Source organism: Antedon bifida, chromosome 3 (assembly GCF_963402885.1).
Source record: "Antedon bifida chromosome 3, ecAntBifi1.1, whole genome shotgun sequence".
Lineage (NCBI taxonomy): Eukaryota > Metazoa > Echinodermata > Crinoidea > Comatulida > Antedonidae > Antedon > Antedon bifida.
The window spans coordinates 21,207,188-21,227,633 of NC_136228.1; the positions used below are offsets into that span (position 1 = coordinate 21,207,188).

Genomic DNA, 20,446 nt, shown 5'->3' on the forward strand with positions numbered 1-20,446 from the left:
GTAATAGGCATATTGTTAAAGTTTATAATTGATGCTCTTTGTTTGCTTTAAAAATTAAATAACTAAACTAGTTAATCATTTTACAAAGGCATTTGTATCGTAGCTTGTATTAAATTGGTAAGTTCTACCTCATATGATAAAAGGGCCGAACCTGACACTACCTGTCATAAACATAAACCCTCTTTACCTAGCAATAATTACTTAATTTAGTGTATGTTGTGTGTAGGCCTACAGAGAGCAGACGGGGCGAGAAGAACCTGAGAACCTGATTAGGCTAGCCTAGCAAGATTAAACTTCCCATCTGTCCGTAGAATAAACTAGGGTGTGGGACTCTTCCGGTGGTCCGTTTATTAAAAGGAGCATACTCCTTCCGATGATAAGCCGAGCATATTGTCTTAAACGAGATTGCTACCGGGCTATAGTACGCAGTAGAGACAGGCGAGACAGAAAAACGTTACAATATTTTACCACACAAAGTCGATAATTGGTAAAGAAAAAGCATATTATTTTAGTAGTATATCACTATAAAAACAATATTAATTTTTTCACAAAATTATACATAATTGAAATTATTTGATTATGGTATATGTAGGTAATTTTATTATACCTTATAATAACAGAAAAACACATAGAAGTATTCTCAAAGGAATATAGAAGAATTGCACCGGGGGTTATTCAACCAAAACTTCACATGCTTGAAAACCATGCTGTGCAGTTTATGCGTAAGTGGAAGGATGGCATTGGCCTCTTTGCGGAGCAAGGAGGAGAGTTAATTCATTCTGAATTCAATCGGCGAAAAAGATCTGTGTATGGCCTCTGAAATGAATTGGATCAACTGATGTCCATCATGAAGGCTCACCTCACATTTACACATCCAGCCATACAAAATGAAATTATACCACCAGCCAAACGATGTAAATCAACAGAAGAGTGAAGTTTGTTGGTTAAATTAATTAAATTGATCATTTACAATCAATTGTTTTTTTGTAAATATTTTAAAGGTCAAGCTGCTTGCTTGCCACATTCTGATATTTAACATATCAAACAAATATAAAAAAGATCTAGAATTTCATTCGTCACTTATAGGTGATCATTTTTATAATTTTACTGAAATTAAATTTTTTAAAACATGCACGTACATTAAAATATGATTGCAAAATGTTAATGTATGCCATCCTATGACCTGATGCATTATACACTTGTACTATAATGCCGAGTTGTGTCTGTTACATGCCTATATAGAATATAATTATACAGTATACTGTATATCTATATACAGTGTAGCATAGGTGAAATTATGGGACACACATCATGTTTTAATTTTGTTGGTATGATGACATCAAAATCAACTTGAAGGTGACAATTTCGAAAGATAATGAATTGAGCAAATAAATATAAGTTTTGGAAGAAAATTTGGCATGTAGAAGCATGGTGCACACTCTTTGAAATTTGTATAACTTTTACTAAAGAAATTTAAAAAACGACTTCAACTGATAGGCTTAATTTTTATATGAATTCATATCAATGTTTCATCAGCTTTTATAATGAATTATAATCATGAAGGTCACCTTTAATAAAATGGTGTTATGGCTACACAGTGTTTTTAATTTTATATGAAAGAAATTGTGCATTGATTAATAAAATGCATTGTTTATCAATGCAGTTTTTATGATTTTATTATGTTCTTATTTGTACTCTTGTTTATTACTATATATCATATTATAGCCTATCTATTTAACTATATATTAATAGGTAATTTATGATAGATTATAGCAATCCAATATTTTCATCTAGGCCTACTACTGTACTATACAGATTAATAACTACTGACAAGGATCGATACACCTGGCTAGCTGCTGTACTAGCTGGGCATCTACTATACACAGTAGGTCAGGGCTAATAATACTACTCTCTAGGCCTATTCTACCATCAGCGAGGCCCAGGCCAGGCTAGGCCTACACTTATTTCGAGAGAGGTAGGCCTAGTAATTATACAGAATTGTAATATTTAATTAAAAAAAATAATATTTAATAAGCTAAGCATGTAACTTGTGGGCTAGGCCAGGCCTAATTTATTTTTAGTGATAGCCTTGTGCCTATGTATCAGAATATCAAGTAGATTAGAGAATGCGCGGCCTAGCTAGGCCACGTGAGTATACACGTTTTCACAGTCCATAACTAAAATTTGAACCATGACATCTCGATATTTCTATCGTTAAAATATTCACAAGAACCTGATTTATTGAATCGTATAAACGAGTTGCTATGAAAAATTGACTTTCAAAAGTTATTGGCAACCAAATTCTTACTTATTTTTACAAATGAAAACAACTGATTTTGACGTAAATGTTTGTCCAAAAGTCAAGTAAAAGAACTATTTAAATTTTCATGCGCGAGGAAGTCGTAAACATGTTTTTCACTTCGTCAATGAATGTTCTTATGAATATTCATGATGTTTTTCTGTTTTCTTCGATTTCCTCATTGCTATTGGCTGTTTAAAAAAGGTCATTTCATAACAAAACTCTACTCATCACACATTATTTTAGCGTTGTTTGCTCAATTCGTTACACCACAAAACATACGCAACCATTGGCGGCGCTGTAGTTATTTTGTGCGAGTGAAACAGCCGTGCTTCAAACCCCTTTCAACCTGGACCTATTTATTAAAACACCAAGAAAATGCCACATATTTGGTATCATGGCAGAAGGCGTACTGTGTCATCACTTATTTAGATCATTTTTTTAACAACTATGGTCTAGGAAAAGATCATGCCCACCTTCATGCAGACAACTGCGCAGGACAAAACAAAAACAACATTGTTCTGCAATATTTATGTTGGAGGGTTATGAATGGTCTGCATAAGGCAATTACTGTATCTTTCTTACCTGTAGGTCATACAAAATTTGGACCAGACTGGTGTTTCAGCCTGTTCAAGCGAACGTATCGAAGAACCTTTGTTTCTTGCTTGAATGATATTTCCGATGCAGTATCGAATTCAACAACATCTGGTATAAATGTTCCTCAATTAGTTGGAGCAGAAGGGAAACACCTTTGTCCCAGTTTATAACTGGGACATGCACCTCTCGCCCCATTTCAAAGGAAAAAAAAGATTTTTCACTTTTTTCAGGTAAAGTTTTAAACTTATATAGGTTTCCTTCCTTCCAGAATGTAAATCACTCTCTGAATTTATCACAAGTGTCATTAGGTCCATGATAAATATGGATGGGGATGGTGATGATGGTATTGACCAAGAAGGAAATGATGATGTAGATATTGAAGATGGAGATCCATTTCATGCTATATTGCCCCATTTATGATGACATCAGAATGGCATTATTCTCGGATCTAGATTTTAATCTAAACTTCAAAAATATGTCACAAAATGATAAGTTTATATTTATTATGGGTGCAAATGATCCCGATATCATCAAGCCAGTCATGAAGTATGTATGTTCGGCGTTTGAAAGGCACTCGACTATTCAGGCCTCCCCCTGAGCGACCTTTATGCAGCATACATGTTCATTGAATGCTTTTATTATTGCTTTTTCTTTTATATCTATGTTCATTTTTGTAAATGTTGTTGCTTAACCATAGCTTGATGATAAGGTGAATGTTAATAAATTTGAAATTTGTAGATCAAGATAAGGCAGCAGTGCCAACTCCACGAACGCCTACAAATGATCCTGCAACACGTAACCACACGCTCAAGCGGATAGTTGTTGGGAATGGAAAGAAGCTTATTATACAAAGAAGGGTCTAAGAAAAGAGACGAGGTATGTCTGTGGTTCATGTAACATACCCCTTCACAAAGGAGAATGCTTTACAAATTACCACTCATTAAGAAAATATTGATATATACAGTGTATGAGGTGTAATTAATCGTTATAGAATTAATTATTTCAATCCTGAATGTAAATTTGCTTCACAAAAATATATGGTGTTTATTGTTTGGTGGGGTTTTTATGGGGTGCACTTATTTGAGGGGTGTTTAATTTTTTGAGTGTACAGTGTATATGTATGTCAAATAAATTCTCCCTTGAAGTATGAAAAAATAAAAATCAATATTAGGAAATGATAAAATACAGTAGATTGTAACGTATTAGGTACAATTGCTTCACAAAAATATATTGAAAATTAAAAAAAAAAAAACACCATAAGCTAGTCTCATGTGTTCAGATTAGATCTTGCTATGTTTCCGTGAAGTGGAATTGTCCTTGCTACCTTTTATTGAATATTACAGGGTATTACTCCTCGATTTATTAGGTACAATTACTTCACAAAAATATATTGAAAATCTTAAAAAAAAACACCAATAGCCAGTCTCATGCAGTGGCATTCAGTACATTGGGCCTGTTATCAGAGCACGGGATTGAATCCCTACATGCCCAAGTAAATTCTGATTCAAGGCAATATGCTCATAATGTCGAAAAATTTAGGCTGGTGTTTAACCTTCACGGGCAGAGGGCTAATGTTAGCACCGAAGGGTTGGTAACCGAAAGAAGAAAATGCGAATGCTAAGGATGGTTTGTAACCATAGATGGAAAGAAAGTATGTTGTGCAATTGAAATGCCCCACCGCACCCTGAAACTATGTCTAGAAATACCGGGATGGTTTTCGGCGGGGGATAGCTTTACTCAACAAAAAAAGGAGTACAGGCACGTACCTATTTGTAGAATAATTATTTATGTTGTTAGCCTCGAAACCGTGTCTAGAAATACCGGGATGGTGTCTGAAGGGGGATAGTTTTACTCCACAAAAAAAAAAAGAAAAAAAAATGAGTATAGGCATGTGCCTATTTGTATTATATTATTTATGTTGTTAGCCCCGAAACCGCGTCTAGAAATACAGGGATGGTGTCCAGCGGGGGATAGTTTTATTCCCAAAAAAAAAAGAAGTAGGCATGTGATAAAGTTCCAGCAGCAAGTATAGTCAAACTTAAAAGTTTGCAAACGGATAAGACTCCAAAATTTGGGCAATGCTACGTAGCTTTCATAGTTGATACCGACAACCAGGATTCTTACCTATTGGGTATGTGACACATGGTGGACAAGGCATCACAGACAACATTAGACACATTAAAAGAAATACTGCACGACATCAATCACATATCAGCAGCACAGACAATTCTGGGTTCAAAATTCTTACCAAAATTCACTCAACAATGTCTGATCGAGCGAAAACCGAACATAAATTTCAGAGTGTTTACCCCTGTATGTAGATAACTGGAATTTATTATATGAAGAAGTTCAAGAGAAGTTCACAAAACTACACAAATTCTCCTGTGGTCTACACCTTATGGTGGGTATGGCAGATACAGCCAACCCCAAGACCCAGGGGAAGGTTGCCAGTGAGAGGGGGTCGCCAGTAGGATCCGGATGGAACAAAATCAACCAGATTGGCCTACCTGTATATAATCCTGTATATAACCCGAAGGACGGGCTTTATGTATGCTGTAGTAGCCGGTACAAGCGCAACTTTACTTATAGATACCGGGGCTACTGATACGTTGTTATCAACCTCTTTATTTTACCAGATCAATACCGATAGACGGCCTAAGTTAGAGAACGTTAGGGCAGAATTGCACCAGGTAGATGGGAAGCCCCTTACGACGATTGGTAGTGCTAGGGTACCAGTGAAAGTGGGTAATACAGTTTCTTCAATGACCGTCATATTTGCTGATTTAAAAGTGACGGGACTCCTGGGTATGGATTTCCTGTTAAATACCGGCGGAATTCCGAACGTAGAGAAACTAGAATTGTGTATAGGGGATGAACGAATAAAATTTTAAACGGCAGACGGGAACAATTTTTATGCACCTGCAGTGACAGTACGAGAAATGGTAGAAATCCGGAACTGAATATTTGATCCAGGGGTACGCAAGTAGAACCTGTGAAGGAAATGGGCCTTTCTTAGTTGAACCATAATGATAATTATCGTCTGCAGAATAATGGGCTATGTTTAGCTCGGACGCTTGTTGCATTGAAAGAATAATCGTTCCTGTTACATGTTTTAAATCCCAGCCCAAATAGGAAAGTGTTAATGGCTGGAACCAAGGTCGGTGTTTTGACTCCTGTTACTGTTGATAGTTCCAATGATGAAAGTGTAAATAAAGAAATTAGGTTACCAAAGTTTTTGAACGATTTGTTTGAACGAAGTGTTACTGGAGTTGAACCTGCATTTCATTACAGAATACGTGATTTATTTATAGAATTTCAAGATGTCTTTGTATCCAGTGATAAAGACTAGAGTCCTGTCTCAAATTCAGAATGGGGAAGAACGAGTAATGGCGTACGGTAGTAAAACTCTTAGTAAGGTTCAACAAAATTATTGCGTTACCAGGCAAGAGCTTTCAGCTCTTGTGTATTTCCTGAAATATTTCCGACAATACTTGTATGGGAGAAAGAGTACTATCCGGACTGACCATGCTTCACTCCATTGGCTATAATTAATTTTTAAAATTCAGAGGGACAATTGGCCCGCTGGTTCGAAGTGATTAGTGAGTATGAGTTTATCATAATTCACAGACCCAGAAACAAACATGCAGATGGATTGTCGAGACGTTTTGTAAACAGTGTGGACGTGACGATGAGAACCAGTTTACCGAAATAGTCCATGCCAGATTAACCAGATTAGAACCTGAAGTACCAGCTACCGACCTGAAAAATAAAGAGGTAGATGATGACACTATATCCTGGGTATACCAAGCAAACTTGAACAATTCTGATCGCCCTAAATGGGAGGACGTGAATCCCGACAATAGAACTTATTGGATAATTTGGGACGCACTAGAGAACGTGTTAATAAGTATGTGTTAGTAGTTGGGGATTATTGACAAAGTGGATAGAGGCGTATCCACTTCCGAACCAGTCTGCCGAAACTGTGACTAAGTGCTTTGTGGAATGGTTTGTGCTAAGGTTCAGGATACCGCAACAGTTCCATTCCGACCAGGGACGAAATTTCGAGTCAACAATTAATAAAGAAATGTGTATGTTATTAGGCATACACAAAACCAGAACTACTCCATATAACCCCAAATCGGACAGCCTCGTAGAACGATTTAACAGGACATTAGTGAATATAATTGCAATAATGTTACAACCTCTAGAGGACCAGCGAACCTGGGACGAGTTCCTCCCTTACGCTACGTTTGCATACAGAACCACCCCTCAAGAATCCACAGGGGAAACCCCCACCTGATGATGTTTGGACGAGAGGCAACAGTACCCGTGGACCTGATAATATCTCCAATATCTCCATATAAATGTGGATTTTGTGTCTAGTACAAAACATTGGATTGAATTGGCCAGAGAACGAGCCGAAAAGGTTTTTAAAAAAAGTATGAGAAGACAGAACAAGTTGTACGATCATTGATCCGGTAGTTGGAGGAAGGAATGTTCATCCTGATGTACGATAAACGTAAAGGGGTATCTCAAAAGTTGGAAAGCCTATGACGTGGACCCTTGCGCATTGAAAAGAAATTGTCCGAAGTAACGTACCGGATACGCCTAGGACCTAGACCGAAATTCAGAGTAGTGCCATTCAAATGGGCGTCAATAATACAAGCTGAACCTGAACCGAACTTAAGTGATATACCTGACAAACTTGGACCTGAACCGAACTTAAGTAATATACCTGACGAAATTGAATCTGAACTTAAGTGATGATATACCTGTTGAAACTGAACCTTTCCCGTTCCCTGACTACCAGGTACCAATTGTACGAGAAACTAGATACTCCCGTCGAGAACAACGCCCTCCTTGGCAATATAGGTAGATTTTATTAATACGTTTCTTGTTCTTATTTTATATTTACAGACTCAGTATGTTTACTTGCGACTGTTGTGAGGAACAGTTCAGGACCGCCTCTCCACTCAAACGTCACAGATGGGAGAGGCACCCTAAGAAATTTGAATATGGTTTCTGAATGGAATTTCCACACGAAAGCGGACCAAGTTCGACATGAGCAGAGAAATCACCACCAGCACGTACAAAGAAGCAAGCCGCAGTCAATACCTACTCGCCACCAACAACCAAAGCCAGCGGAGGTTGCCGAACTCCCTTCAATAATGGCCGAATTGCCAGTGTTAGCCCTGTCTCCCGGATCCAACTCCCTGGTGGATGAGATATTGTTAGAGTCCCCAGAACCCGTACCAAAGATGCAGAAGATATCCAGGGGGAAACCTGTCCTTTTATCTGCTGATGAGAGGAGCGAACTAAGTTCGCAAGAAGATCCAATCCCATCATCAGCACCAGCTCCTCCTCCAGCTCCTACTCAAAATACCCAGGCAAGCAACGCACTCCAAGATAACATCACTTGCCGAGTGGTAAAGGTAGTTGAAACAAGCACCATCACAGTGATGCGAAGTGGAGATGTCTTACAAATAGAAGAAACCTCCCGCGAGTATTTTTTTAAACTAAATAGGCATATTGTTAAATAATTGAAGTTCTGTGTTCATTTTAAATAACTAAAACTAGTTAATCTTTTTACAAAGGCATAGTAGACCCTTTGTATAGACATGTTTTCAATTAATTTAAACTAGTTAATCTTTTTACAATTGTAATTGTTGATTGTTAATTGTATTCTTGATCATTTTTAGGCTAAGCCTACTTTCTTGTATTCTGATTCAGGGGACGAATCATTTATTTCCTACCTATTACTATAATGTAGCAGGCCAAATATGACTAAGTTCTGGCTATTTTACTGTGCATGTAATTTGCTAAATGCGCTAAATTGTGGTAAACAACTTTCCAGGGACCTAGGCCTCTGGCACTCTTCGTTTGTATTATTTCTACTTAATTGTATCTTGTAATTATAATCGGTAAGTTCTACCTTATATGAATAAAAGGGTCATACAGCTCATGATAATTTAACCTACTTGTACTTTCATCATTTATCTATTTACATTGTATGTGAAGCCGACGGAATATCACCATCGCCGAACCTGAAGCTACCTGTCATAAACATAAACCCTCTTTACCTAGCAATAATTACTTATTTACTTCATCAAATCCATTTAATGAAACCTTGGCAATGGGCCCGAAATTATATGAAGAGGCATCCAGAAATCTCATTTAGAAAGCCAGAACCATTAGGTCGCGAACGGGCAAGTGTGACAGAAGAAAAGATTGACGGATGGTTTAGGGAATGCCAGGAATATATAACTGAAAATAAAATGGTAGAAGCAATCGGCGACCCTATACGCATATACAATGCGGATGAAATTGGATTTCCGTTGATGGGGAAGGCAGACAAGATCCTTGCTCCCAGAGGTGCCCAAGACATATACCAGCAAACATCTTCCACAAAGCACCAGATAACTGTCGTTGGCGCCTGCAATGCCGCAGGAAACTTTATTCCACCTCTTATAATCTTCCCCGGCAGCAGGTTTGGGTATGACCCTCTTGCTGGAGCCCCCGAGCATTCCGCCTTTGCCAAGTCACTTTCCGGGTGGGTAAATTCAGAAATTTTTTTTGAGTACATTTCGAACCACTTCTGTTCATAAAAAGTCATTCAAAGTTAAGTTTTCAATTATTTTATTCGTCGACGGTCATTCCTTCCACATTAATTTAGAGATCGTCACATTTTGTGCAGATCAAGACATTATCCTTTATTGCTTAACAAGTTATTTTAGCCATTTACTTCAACCCCTAGATGTTGCCGTTCACAAATCCGCTAAAGCTTCTTGGTATAGATCTGTAAGAAATTTCATGGTGGAACACCCCGGGAAAGAAAAAGGAAAAAATCGAAGAAAGAAAGAAAGAAAGCAAGAGAAGAAATAAATGAAGACATATGTTCAAAGTGTAGAGGCACATACGATGAAAACCCAGACAACTGGATTGGTTGTAAGGGGTGCAGTAGATGGAAGTGGAAAAGAATAGCATCCTATATGATCTGTCGGACAAGCGGTACAAAGATGTTTGACATAAAAATGATGTGTGGGATGATATCGCTATTAAAGTTGGAGTTGAATCTGGTAAGTGTCTCAGATTAGGCCTTAATGTGTTATGTATTAAATTATGTATAAATGTATGTACTTGGATTGGATAAATTGTTTAAAAAATGCTGTAGTAGCATGGACAACAAAAAATATGGCAAAATTGATTTACATTGTGTTATATAAAACATCTTTATTAAAGCTGTATCTATAAATATAACAGAAACTGATTGCCATATGTCATTTATCAATAGTACTGTATCAAATTATCCAAACAGTATTGCTTGGAACATTTTTATTTTATAAACATCCCCTTATTTCAGGTTAAATACCATCTAAGAAGTTTACAAATATCAAGGATGCCTATGTTGCATACCTAAGAAAAGTTGCACAAATGAGTCGCAGTGGGCAGGGACTGGGCAGAAAGCTTAGGAAGTATAGTGGGCTGACCAAATGCAGTTTTTAAATGCATTTGTCAGTACAAGAAGGTACTATAAACTCATTCTACTTTACATCCTTGAATAAACTCCCCTCCACTATCACCAATTATTAGTTGTCGACCACATTTAAAATAAATTAATGCGAGTGTTCACATCAATTTTACACCAAAACTATCTGACTGATTATACAGTGAGAACAGATGCAGGATGCACAGAGAGGCATGTATTTGTTCAATTTGAAAATAACCGTGATCATTTGCTTTTAATGTTTTGCAGAAGCACCGGTAATTTCAATTTGCCATCATCAGATGATTGCGAGAAACTTCTCACTACTATATTGGATGGTGAGGTTATTCAAGACGATCAAGAAGGAACATCATCTCAGGGTTTAAGCTGTCGCTCGCCAAATCGCCAAATGCACCATCAAAGCCGAATTTGGCGAAAAAACATTGGCTGCAATTCGCCAAATAGCTAATGCTCAATCGGCACAAACCTAGGCCTATCATTGCTAAGCCGCTAGCTTCTCATGTCTCGCGGGCAGAGATCGCGTCTCGATCATCAGTACTGAAACAGGTTGTAACAACAACTTCGTCGCGCTTGCTGTGCATGCTCTGCAGTTGTTTATAAACAGCGCCGCCAACATGACAAAGTTTGTTTGTTTGTTCTTAAAACTTTGCTCCTCTCTATTTATGTGATCGACTATCGAGGTTCGCGCGTCTTGGTGTGTTTTTTTTACCTGCGACATTATAATTATGGATAAGTGGCTGATCTGTCCAGAATCGAGTCAGAATGCTAGGCCTCCTAATAATAATAAGAAATGGAAGCCTGCATATGAGGCCACGAGAAATACTAACGCCAGCAGGGAGCTCATGGGGAAATGGTTATCCAAATACCAATGGCTCAGAGTGGAGTATGCTGGTGATGGTGAGCAGTTATGTTTCTGTAAACGCCGTGGTTAGGATTCCGGCACCGGAACTCAACTGCCCAGCGTTAGGGAATCCGACACACTATTGCGCATGCCCAGAGCGAGGTAATCGGCGACTCCATACTAACGTACAGCGATGGATCATTTAATAGCTGCGCCACGGCGAACTAGCCTAGATGCCTACTAAATAATACTACTAGTAGGCCTAGTAGTAGTAGGCCTACCAGTAGTAGATGTGACCAGTGGGCCTATTTATTTCGTAATAAATATATAAACTTCATATAATTATGAATAATTATAATTACATAACTAGTTTTATGATTTTTCAAGTACAAAATAAAAGATTTCATATAACGCACTATACTGTATAACAAGATAACATGCAATACAAGTTGATTTAATTGTTGACAGCAGCCGCCGCGCGGATGTGAAAAAACAGAACTGTTTTTTGGCCCGGAAGTCGGGGTCGCAACGCTACGCTATTCACTTTCGTACATTTCTTACTTCATACTTCCTCTGTCTAATAAAAATACAGAATTACGATTCTTAGATAGATACTGATTCTTAAAAATTATTTTAACGCGTGGCGTAGTCGTATTTTAATTATTAATTCATGTATGGCCTAGGCCAAGTTTAATCCATCACTCCCTCGCCCGACAACTAACTAGGCTACAGTAAACGCCACAGTAAATCCCTATTTAACACTGGTGGTGGTGTGTGCGGTCTGTGGCACTAGTGCAAGCTATAATTACTTCGCTCTGGGCATGCGCAATAGCGTGTCGGATTCTCTAACGGTGGGCAGTTGAGTTCCGGTGCCGGAATCCTAACCACGGCGTTCTGTAAATGGTGTTCGGACACCAAACGTGTCAACACATTCACTAAAGGTTGGTTTAAATGTTGTATTTTTAAAAATGGGACTTGTGAAGATTGTACAACACAAGGCTTTTTTAGTTAGGCTAGGCCTAGTATTAATTATTGAAATAAATATATTTTATAGGATAGGCCTAGCTAGCTAGGCCAGTACACATTCACACATGTTTTAGTAGCCCTAGCCTAGCCTAGGCCTAGGCCTACGAAAGTTTTTTAATATTAATAAAATAACACTGTATTTATTTTCTTAAGGGGTCTGTGTGACCAAAGCTGATGTTCTTAACAAGCATGAAAAGATTGAAGATCACAAATATGCTCAGATTGCATTCGTCTCGGAGGAGCCTACAAAGAGCTGGAAGTCAGCAGTTGTGAGTGCCAACACCAAAGCTGCAATTGCAGTGAAAGCGGTTATGAACATTGTCTACTTTCAGTGCAAAGAAAACATTGCTACCAGGTAAGTGTTATATAATATATAATATAAGGCTAAACTTACTATACTCGATGAGCTTGTGATTTCATTTTGTATTTTTAATTTATTGATTATTAATAAAAAAATTCTTCTAGTTAGTAAATCTGTGTGTAATATATTACATTTTTTGTAACCTTTTAACTAATTATATAATAATTAGTTAAAATGTCATCATACAAAAAATGTAATTTAAATATTACACATGGATTTACTAGAATATAATATAAACAATAATATATCTTTATTCAATGGTTATAATACTCTGTATTTTATTTATTTTCAGAAAAATAAAATCATTGAAACAGTTGTGTTGTGATCTTGGTGGTGACAACCTGAGAGACTTGGAAGTGGATAAACATACCAACTACGAGTCTTACGACGCTGTACATGACATGGAGGATGCTATGGCGAATTTTATAAAAAATAATATTTTAAACAAAATTAAAGAAAGTAGTTGGTATTCGGTATGCATTGATGAAAGCACCGATGTTTCTGTCACACAAAGTGTCATAATATATTTAAAATCTGTATGTAAAGGGCAACTTACCACTGATTTTTTGCAATTGCAAAGTTTAACTGGTTCTACAGCAGATGACATATACACAGCTGTGTACAATGTGTTAACTAAATTTAACATAGATTTTAAGAAGGTTTCAAGTGTAGGTAGTGATGGGGCTAGTGTCATGGTTGGCTGCAGAAATGGTGTTGCTACTAAATTCAAGCAGCACAATGCATACATGATACCGATCCATTGTGTAGCCCATCGACTGGCTTTGGCTAGTGGACAAGCTGCCGATACTATTCCCTACTTGCTTAAGTTCCAAGAGATAATGAATAAAACGTTTAAATATTTTGAATATAGTGGCAAGTGCACTAGAACTCTACATGCAATGCAGAGTGTATTAGATCAAGCAGACAAGAAATTTGTCCAAATATTTCATACACGTTGGTTATCATTTTTTGGTGCACTAGAGGCTTTAAACTGTAACTGGGTTGCTCTTGTGTCTCTGTTAATTCAGGATAAAAGTGCAGTTGGGCAAGGACTGTTAAAGTCTATGACCAGCTATAAGTTTTTAGCATGCTCTGCCTTTTTAACCGATGTACTGTACATCCTTAATCAACTATGCTTGACATTTCAAAAGCAAGACTTGAACCTAAACACAGTCTTAAGTCAAGTAGAAGCATGTGTTGCCGAGTTGAAATCAATATCTGAAACCCAAACTGGTACCAAGTACATGGCTTTTCTTGATGAAGTACCAAAGACTGCTACTCCAGAGGGATTTGACTATCAGGGACATCATGTCAGGGATAATGAGTCTATGCGTAAAGAGTGTAAATCAATATTTGCCTTATTTATGACACATATCATTAAAAACATTGGGGAACGGTTAGGGAATATGGACCAAATTGCTCAATTCATCTTTTTGCTGCCCTCCAGTATCCCTGATGTAACCAGCGCCGATTTTGCTACTTATGGGGATGATGATCTTGTAAAGGTGTGTGAGCATTTCAAGGACCATGATAGCCTTGGTAATCACAGTAAATTAAGTGCAGAATGGAAATTAATAAAACGAATTTTAGTTGTAAGGTGCAAATCCATGAAATTAAAGGAGTTGGTGAAATTCTTAGATGACCAATCTCTGAACGATCTCTATCCCCTCATGGTGTCTTTGTATGAATTTATCCTTTCACTTCCGATGGCAACTGTTGATTGTGAGCGGGGTTTTAGTGTTATGAATTTAACCAAGACATCCTTGCGCAACAGAATGACAATCCCTCATTTGAGCAATGTAATGATGATTTCAATCAATGGGGGTGACAGGCGCACTTTTGACTTTGAAGAGGCATTTGCAATCTGGAGTTCCAAAAAGGCACGCCGTGCTTTGAGAAATGTATAGTTACTATAGTATTAGTAATGAATGACAGCAGTAATAAAGTTTTGTTTTAAAATAAAAATATTGCACATGTCTTTTTTTTTGTTAATTTTGGTTTGGCTAATCAAATTAAAATTTGGCTAATCATTTTCATATCCAATTAGCCAAATTGCTAACCATTTTATGTTGCCAGCTTAAACCCTGCATCTGAAATTGTTATTAATGAGGGTGATATTCCCAGTACCTCAAAACCAAAACATACTCTCACAAAAAGAAAATTAGCCAAAAATGAAGATGTGAATGCTGTAATAATTGATTATTTTTCAGGGAAAAGGCAGGGAAGAAGAAGGCATTAGCATATTTTTTTGAATCTGCATTCAAAACTGTCGAAAAATTCCCGAAGGTGAAACCGGTCCAAATTAAAAAAGTTATTAGCGATGCGATTTTTGAGATTGAGACTGAACACAATGTGAAGAATAGAAATTAAAATAATAGCATTTCTAAAGCTCTGTCTACACTATCAAACTTTATGTGACAAAAACAACATGTGATATGCCCATATATGGACACGTTGACATCATATCACTACCATATTTGGGCACATCAAACTTTTCTTCATTTACACTAGTTTGATAGTGTAGACAGATCTTAACATATGTACTAGTATAATTTGATTATTAAAATAATAAAATGTCATGAATACTGAAAAGGAACAAAAATATGAACAAAATTAAAATAATAAAGGTAAATTATTACAAATAAAATGATGAACGAGTCTCTGAATTTTAATAACATTGGCGGCGCAGTTTGTGTCAAAAACACACAGAGAGCCATATACTGTATAAAAAGAGGGGTGAATTTGTGTGTTTTTTGTATTGGTTCATACTTTGATGTATCCTAACTTCCATGTAGGCCCTAGCATTTATTTTTTTGTTGTTATAAAAAATATATATATGTTACCAAATCAATACTATTAATAAAATTAATTACTAAAATAAAAACGGAATCTAAGCGTTATTTCATAGACAACAAAATCTAAAAATAATGCATGAACTATATGAAAACGCTATACAAAATAGATGCGCGCGCGCCCTCAGCGTGCGAATTCTTTGACACAGAAATGGCTTCTAATTTTCAATGTCTTAACTCTTTATATATATGGCTCTGGGCGGGGCCATATATACTGGTTAGAGTTTTCCTATGATAGCATCTGCCACCTTCATGACTATTGCGCTTATTGTACTAATTCCTACACGGAAATTGTAATGCAGAGAGGTATAACTGTCTCCTGAGGCAAGGAATCTAGAGAAAGATATATAAAAAATATATAAACTCAATGTAGGCCTGCATAAAAACACCTTTTTTCCATGTGTACAATTATCATAAATGTCCTAATTAGTGCGGCTCTCCATAAGCACTAAACATTGAAATTGGTTTTTTTTTTATTACAAATGATTAAGTATCGTGCGCATCACTTAATAAAGCTGTGAGGTGAATACCCACATGACTTTCTATATTGTATCATTTTTTACTATAGTACACACTTGGAGCAGTATATTAATTCAATAAAAATTGCACTAATACAGTAGCAAAATCAAATCTTACGTACCTTAGACATATTTCTAGGCGCTCTCTGGATGTGATGCTCTTTCTGAAATTTGTGTCTGTTTTTGAGATGTCATCTTTAATTAAATAAAATAATATCTCAAATTGAACTTGAGTCATTCTGGAAGAGAACACAACCAAACAAAACAAAAATGATGATTGCAGTAAGTCAGTCAGACAAGTTGTGAGATCAACAGAAATCAATATTTTAGTAGATTTATATGGCCTAATAGGTGTTACAAAAACTGATTAGCTTATGACATTGTAGGCCTAATCGTCTACCCTGTTCATTCATTTATTTCCTTCCATTGAAACACAATGTATAACATAGGCCTATATACATGTCATAAACAAGTTTGAAAAACGTTAGGCCTAACTAAAAAATAACTTAACGCGACAAAGATTAAGCTCAAATCATTTTTTTTAGACTAGTAATTTATTATTATAATTATCATATTACTAACTAATACAAATTGGTTAAGTTAAAAAATGCATAGGCCTTTAGTCATAAAATTCATATCATCGAAATGTTGCGTAACGGCGTACCTAGGCTAAATACCATTATAGGCCTACTACTAGGGCCTATGTCAGGCCCGTAGCCTATTATTTGGGAACTGATTGTACTAATTCGTGGAGTAATTTTTTGCATTCGAAATTGTAAACAAATTGAAAATCATACTCAGTTAAAAAAATAACGGAAAAAACTAACTCATGACATATTGTGCAATTAACGGATTCTAATTGACAATTAAGTTCATGACATCCACACACACACTCAACAGGTAGGTCAGTTAGCATAGAAACTTACCTAAAGAAATTGAAAAATTTGTCAGGATCCACTTCAAGATCCTCTCTGACTAAAGTTTCGAACTGACCATGCGTCTTTCTTTTTTTATTGACAATGTTGACCCATTGTTGTTCGCGTTTTTTGTTTAGCCAAAGGCTTAGCATTTCAAGATCATCGCTATTGCTGTCGACGATTTCGAATGTTTGTTCCACTTGGTTGAATTCAAAATAAATGTACATGACATGAACAACCGAATTCGTGCTCAATGTGAAAGCGCGCTCAACGCTCATGATATTTTCTCACGGCGCCGGATCGAATCCAGGCGCGATGTGAAAGCAGCTTTAATTACATTGGCAACGTCGAAAAAACCTATAAAATAGAGAAGGCGGCCGAGATAACAACCAGGCATGCCCGAGAATAAATTACGGCGCCCCAGAGATTTGACCTCAAAATACCCTCGCTTCATTTCAAAGGTATTCATTACAATACGGCCTATTTTTCTACAAACTATTTATAAAATATACGCAATATCTTATTTATAATAAACACATCTGGCAAACAACATTAATTCTAAACCGCCTGGTGATATACTGAAATTTAATTAATTAATTTGAAACGATAAAGATGAGGAAATCTGTGAGAATGAGAAAAAGTCGCCCCAACCGAGACTCAAACTCGGACCATCTGCTTGATATGCAATTGTCCTAACCATTAGACCACTGGGGCTTTCATGGTATTGTTCAAACTCGATTGGATAGCGACTCTTTAACATTCTCGGTGTGGTACGGCGGAACAGCACTAGTCCTCAATTGTACGCACAGATCAAATTGATACGCCCTCATCTATTCAGTATTTTTATTCACGAAGCGGTTATAATAATATATATAAACTAGAAAGCCACTCCGAGAGTGCATACCTTGGCCTACTGTAAAATTCTCCTACATAAGATTTCTCCAGGAAAAAATATAAATCCAAATGCTAATTACTGAAAAAATGACAATTACAAACTCTTGCCTCTTGTACAAAAATGAAGTTTTTTTGACAAGTAGTTCTCGAGAAAATGCAATTTCAGTTTACTTGTTACTTTAAGACTACTCGCCGGCTTTTGAAAAATTCTGTCTTATCTTTTAACACTAGCAGGTCTGAAAAGTATATTAAAAAGTGGTCCAGAATTGGGACCATGGTCCCAAATGGTCCCAAAATCTATCTGTATATTCATTTTGGTAAAGATCTTGTAATTACTTTTTGAGTAATCCTGCTAACAAACAAACAGACAAACAAACCAACATCGATTACATATACCTCCTTGGCGGAGGTAAAATATATCAGTTCTTACTACAACAAGGATAATTATAATCATTTATTTGCTAATCGCCCGAGAACCGCACTGTTGACCCTAATTAAATAGGATATCGGGTTACATTATTAGACGACACTTGATATTGCAATATCTTCAGTAATAATTATCCAAATTCAATCATTTTTGTTTTAAAATGATTCTTTCACTTACCTCTATTATGTGACTGTGGTCTGAAAGAAATTAAATTTTTTTTTTATTTAATTTAAATTAGCTAGCCTAGGCCTACCTTGATTCACCTTCGAACCATTTTACCTCCATGTTCGAACCATCCTTGTCGCTATTAAATCACAGCTTTAGCTCAGTTGTTTATTCATATAATAGTACAGTAGACTTTTCTGATGAGTGGATTGAATAAACATTCCGTCTAGGCCCTGTCTCCACCAAGCAAAACCAGCGAAGTCCTTTTGATTTGATTCCAGCAGGCGCGCCAGCTGTATGGATAATGATGCTGATGATACTGATTGATACCCACACGGACCTCCCTAGCCCCTAGCACTGTTCAGCAGCCGTAGGAACGAGGTACAGTCTTCTTTTTGTCAAATATCCGGTACTATTTTGATTACTGTAGTCTGTTGCGTCGTTGAAATGGAAATGTTTCTTGTAAGAGATCGTAGCAGCCGTAGACGAGGTACCATCTTTGTCCAATGTTCGGTACGTACTGTTTGGATGGTTTGTGTCACTTCTGTCTTTGAAATGGCAACGTTTCTCTTCTTCACATGTGGTGCGTGGTGTGGTGTGTGTGTAGAGATGGGTGGTTTTTGGGGGATGACAGCAGCAGTGCGCGCGCGCGTGCAAGCAATTCTGCCGTCGTGTGTATGGGCGGCTATTCTGGTCATTACAACTCATGAAATGACCTGAAATCTGCCATCGATCATACATTGTGATGCAGAGGTCATCTGTATAGTTTTCTCGTGTTTTGTAATTTGTGTTTGTGTTAAAATATTATATCGGTAAATAATCTTTTGACGATTGACCATTAAGAAACAAACTAAATTCATTCGTACCTTTTACTAGTTTGTTACATTACAACATTACTTTCTAAGTTTCTATTGACTATGATTACAATAGCATGCAGTCGTACTTCTCTTTATGCCCTTTTGCATTACGTCATTTAGGCCTATTAATTTAATCCCGTATAGCGGATTGTAACTAGCCTAATAATAGGATTGTTTTGGGAATATATTTCTTATAAGAGGATATTTCACACTTATGCAAATGTTAAATAAGAGAAGCAGATGATGACTAAATACAGTTAATAACTTAATATATCAAAAATTATCTACCGTATTAGCAACTTTTTTGCTGTTGCATCTTTAAAAAATAACAAATACAAAAAAACATACAGGAAGTAGTGGCAAAAAAACCAAGATAAACAATACTGTACAGTAAATCGAGATCTAGGGACAAAATCAATATACTATAAATACTAAAAATGTCCAAAGGTTAAAGCCCCCTTCCCTACGTTTTTTAGATCTAATTTAACATCACAAACTATATTTAATGTAAAAATAATACTATATGGTCCTATTGCGATAACTTTTTTCGTCTTTAAACTGTTAAAAATGTGAAAAATAAGTCGATTCTAATAATTATAGCGGCCCGCTATAAATCCCAAAATGCATTGCGCGCGGATTGATATTTTTGTTTTTCACCTGTAATTCGGCCACTTTTCGATCGATCGTGAGGCAAAAACAAATGGAAGACTCCTAACTTTTCAGCGAAAATACCGGGTTTTCCCCAACTTGTATCAACGGAGTCTGGCAAAAATAGAAAGACAATTAATGCAGCAACTATACAACGTCAGGCTAGGTATATAGCTAGCGTACGATGTTCGTACGTTACCGATGTTTACCAGCTAGGCCTACAAAACTAAGCCTAGCTAGGCTAGGCCTAAGACCGTCCACGGAGAGGTCGATCGCCGCGAGCTACTTAGGTAGTGCATTGTTTCTCACTTTTTATCATAATTTACCATAAAACGTACATTTAAGACAAGGAATGACATGGTTTAATGTTTTTAAAGTGATATATATGTATTATTTTCCAAAAAACGTCCAAAATTGCAGGGAAGGGGTCTTTAATACATGCTTACTCATGAAATGTTCATGCTAGCTTTAAGTATCTTTCACAAAAACTATCCAAAAATAAAATGTTGGTCTTTTTGCAACAAAATCATATCTTGTTCT

General features: G+C 36.6%; 3 protein-coding genes and 1 long non-coding RNA gene across 4 annotated transcripts; 3 read left to right on the plus strand and 1 right to left on the minus strand.

The window, feature by feature from the left end:
* The first annotated feature begins 9,045 nt into the window (after nucleotides 1-9,045).
* Nucleotides 9,046-9,818, plus strand: LOC144838208 (uncharacterized). Its single transcript, XM_078693561.1, has 3 exons — nucleotides 9,046-9,450; nucleotides 9,572-9,694; nucleotides 9,804-9,818. Exons 1-3 carry the CDS (start codon nucleotides 9,046-9,048, stop codon nucleotides 9,816-9,818), a joined length of 543 nt encoding a protein of 180 aa, XP_078549687.1.
* Nucleotides 9,819-9,857: 39 nt separating this feature from the next.
* LOC144837948 (uncharacterized) lies at nucleotides 9,858-10,754 on the plus strand. The gene is made up of 3 exons (XR_013611580.1): nucleotides 9,858-9,972; nucleotides 10,257-10,421; nucleotides 10,650-10,754. It is a non-coding gene; the product is annotated as an uncharacterized LOC144837948 (long non-coding RNA).
* A 371-nt stretch (nucleotides 10,755-11,125) lies between these two features.
* On the plus strand, nucleotides 11,126-14,548 carry LOC144838209 (zinc finger protein 862-like). Its single transcript, XM_078693562.1, has 3 exons — nucleotides 11,126-11,297; nucleotides 12,421-12,622; nucleotides 12,921-14,548. Exons 1-3 carry the CDS (start codon nucleotides 11,126-11,128, stop codon nucleotides 14,533-14,535), a joined length of 1,989 nt encoding a protein of 662 aa, XP_078549688.1. The 3' UTR covers nucleotides 14,536-14,548.
* Nucleotides 14,549-15,690: 1,142 nt separating this feature from the next.
* LOC144838653 (uncharacterized) lies at nucleotides 15,691-17,099 on the minus strand. Its single transcript, XM_078694083.1, has 3 exons — nucleotides 16,925-17,099; nucleotides 16,121-16,237; nucleotides 15,691-15,813 (listed from the first exon to the last, which is right to left on the minus strand). The coding sequence occupies exons 1-3, from the start codon at nucleotides 17,065-17,067 to the stop codon at nucleotides 15,699-15,701; spliced, it is 375 nt and encodes a 124-aa protein (XP_078550209.1). The 5' UTR covers nucleotides 17,068-17,099; the 3' UTR covers nucleotides 15,691-15,698.
* Between the last annotated feature and the right edge of the window lie 3,347 nt (nucleotides 17,100-20,446).

Bases quoted from the DNA above. Each gene is read 5' to 3' on its own strand.
- LOC144838208 (XM_078693561.1), top strand. From the start codon at position 9,046: ATGAAGAGGCATCCAGAAATCTCATTTAGAAAGCCAGAACCATTAGGT. The intron at 9,451-9,571 runs GTAAATTCAGAA...ATTAATTTAGAG, and splicing joins CCAAGTCACTTTCCGGGTGG to ATCGTCACATTTTGTGCAGA.
- LOC144838209 (XM_078693562.1), top strand. From the start codon at position 11,126: ATGGATAAGTGGCTGATCTGTCCAGAATCGAGTCAGAATGCTAGGCCT. The intron at 11,298-12,420 runs GTGAGCAGTTAT...TATTTTCTTAAG, and splicing joins AGTGGAGTATGCTGGTGATG to GGGTCTGTGTGACCAAAGCT. The intron at 12,623-12,920 runs GTAAGTGTTATA...ATTTATTTTCAG, and splicing joins AAAGAAAACATTGCTACCAG to AAAAATAAAATCATTGAAAC.
- LOC144838653 (XM_078694083.1), bottom strand. From the start codon at position 17,067: ATGCTAAGCCTTTGGCTAAACAAAAAACGCGAACAACAATGGGTCAAC. The intron at 16,238-16,924 runs GTAAGTTTCTAT...GTTCTCTTCCAG, and splicing joins AAATTTTTCAATTTCTTTAG to AATGACTCAAGTTCAATTTG. The intron at 15,814-16,120 runs GTACGTAAGATT...ATCTTTCTCTAG, and splicing joins CGCCTAGAAATATGTCTAAG to ATTCCTTGCCTCAGGAGACA.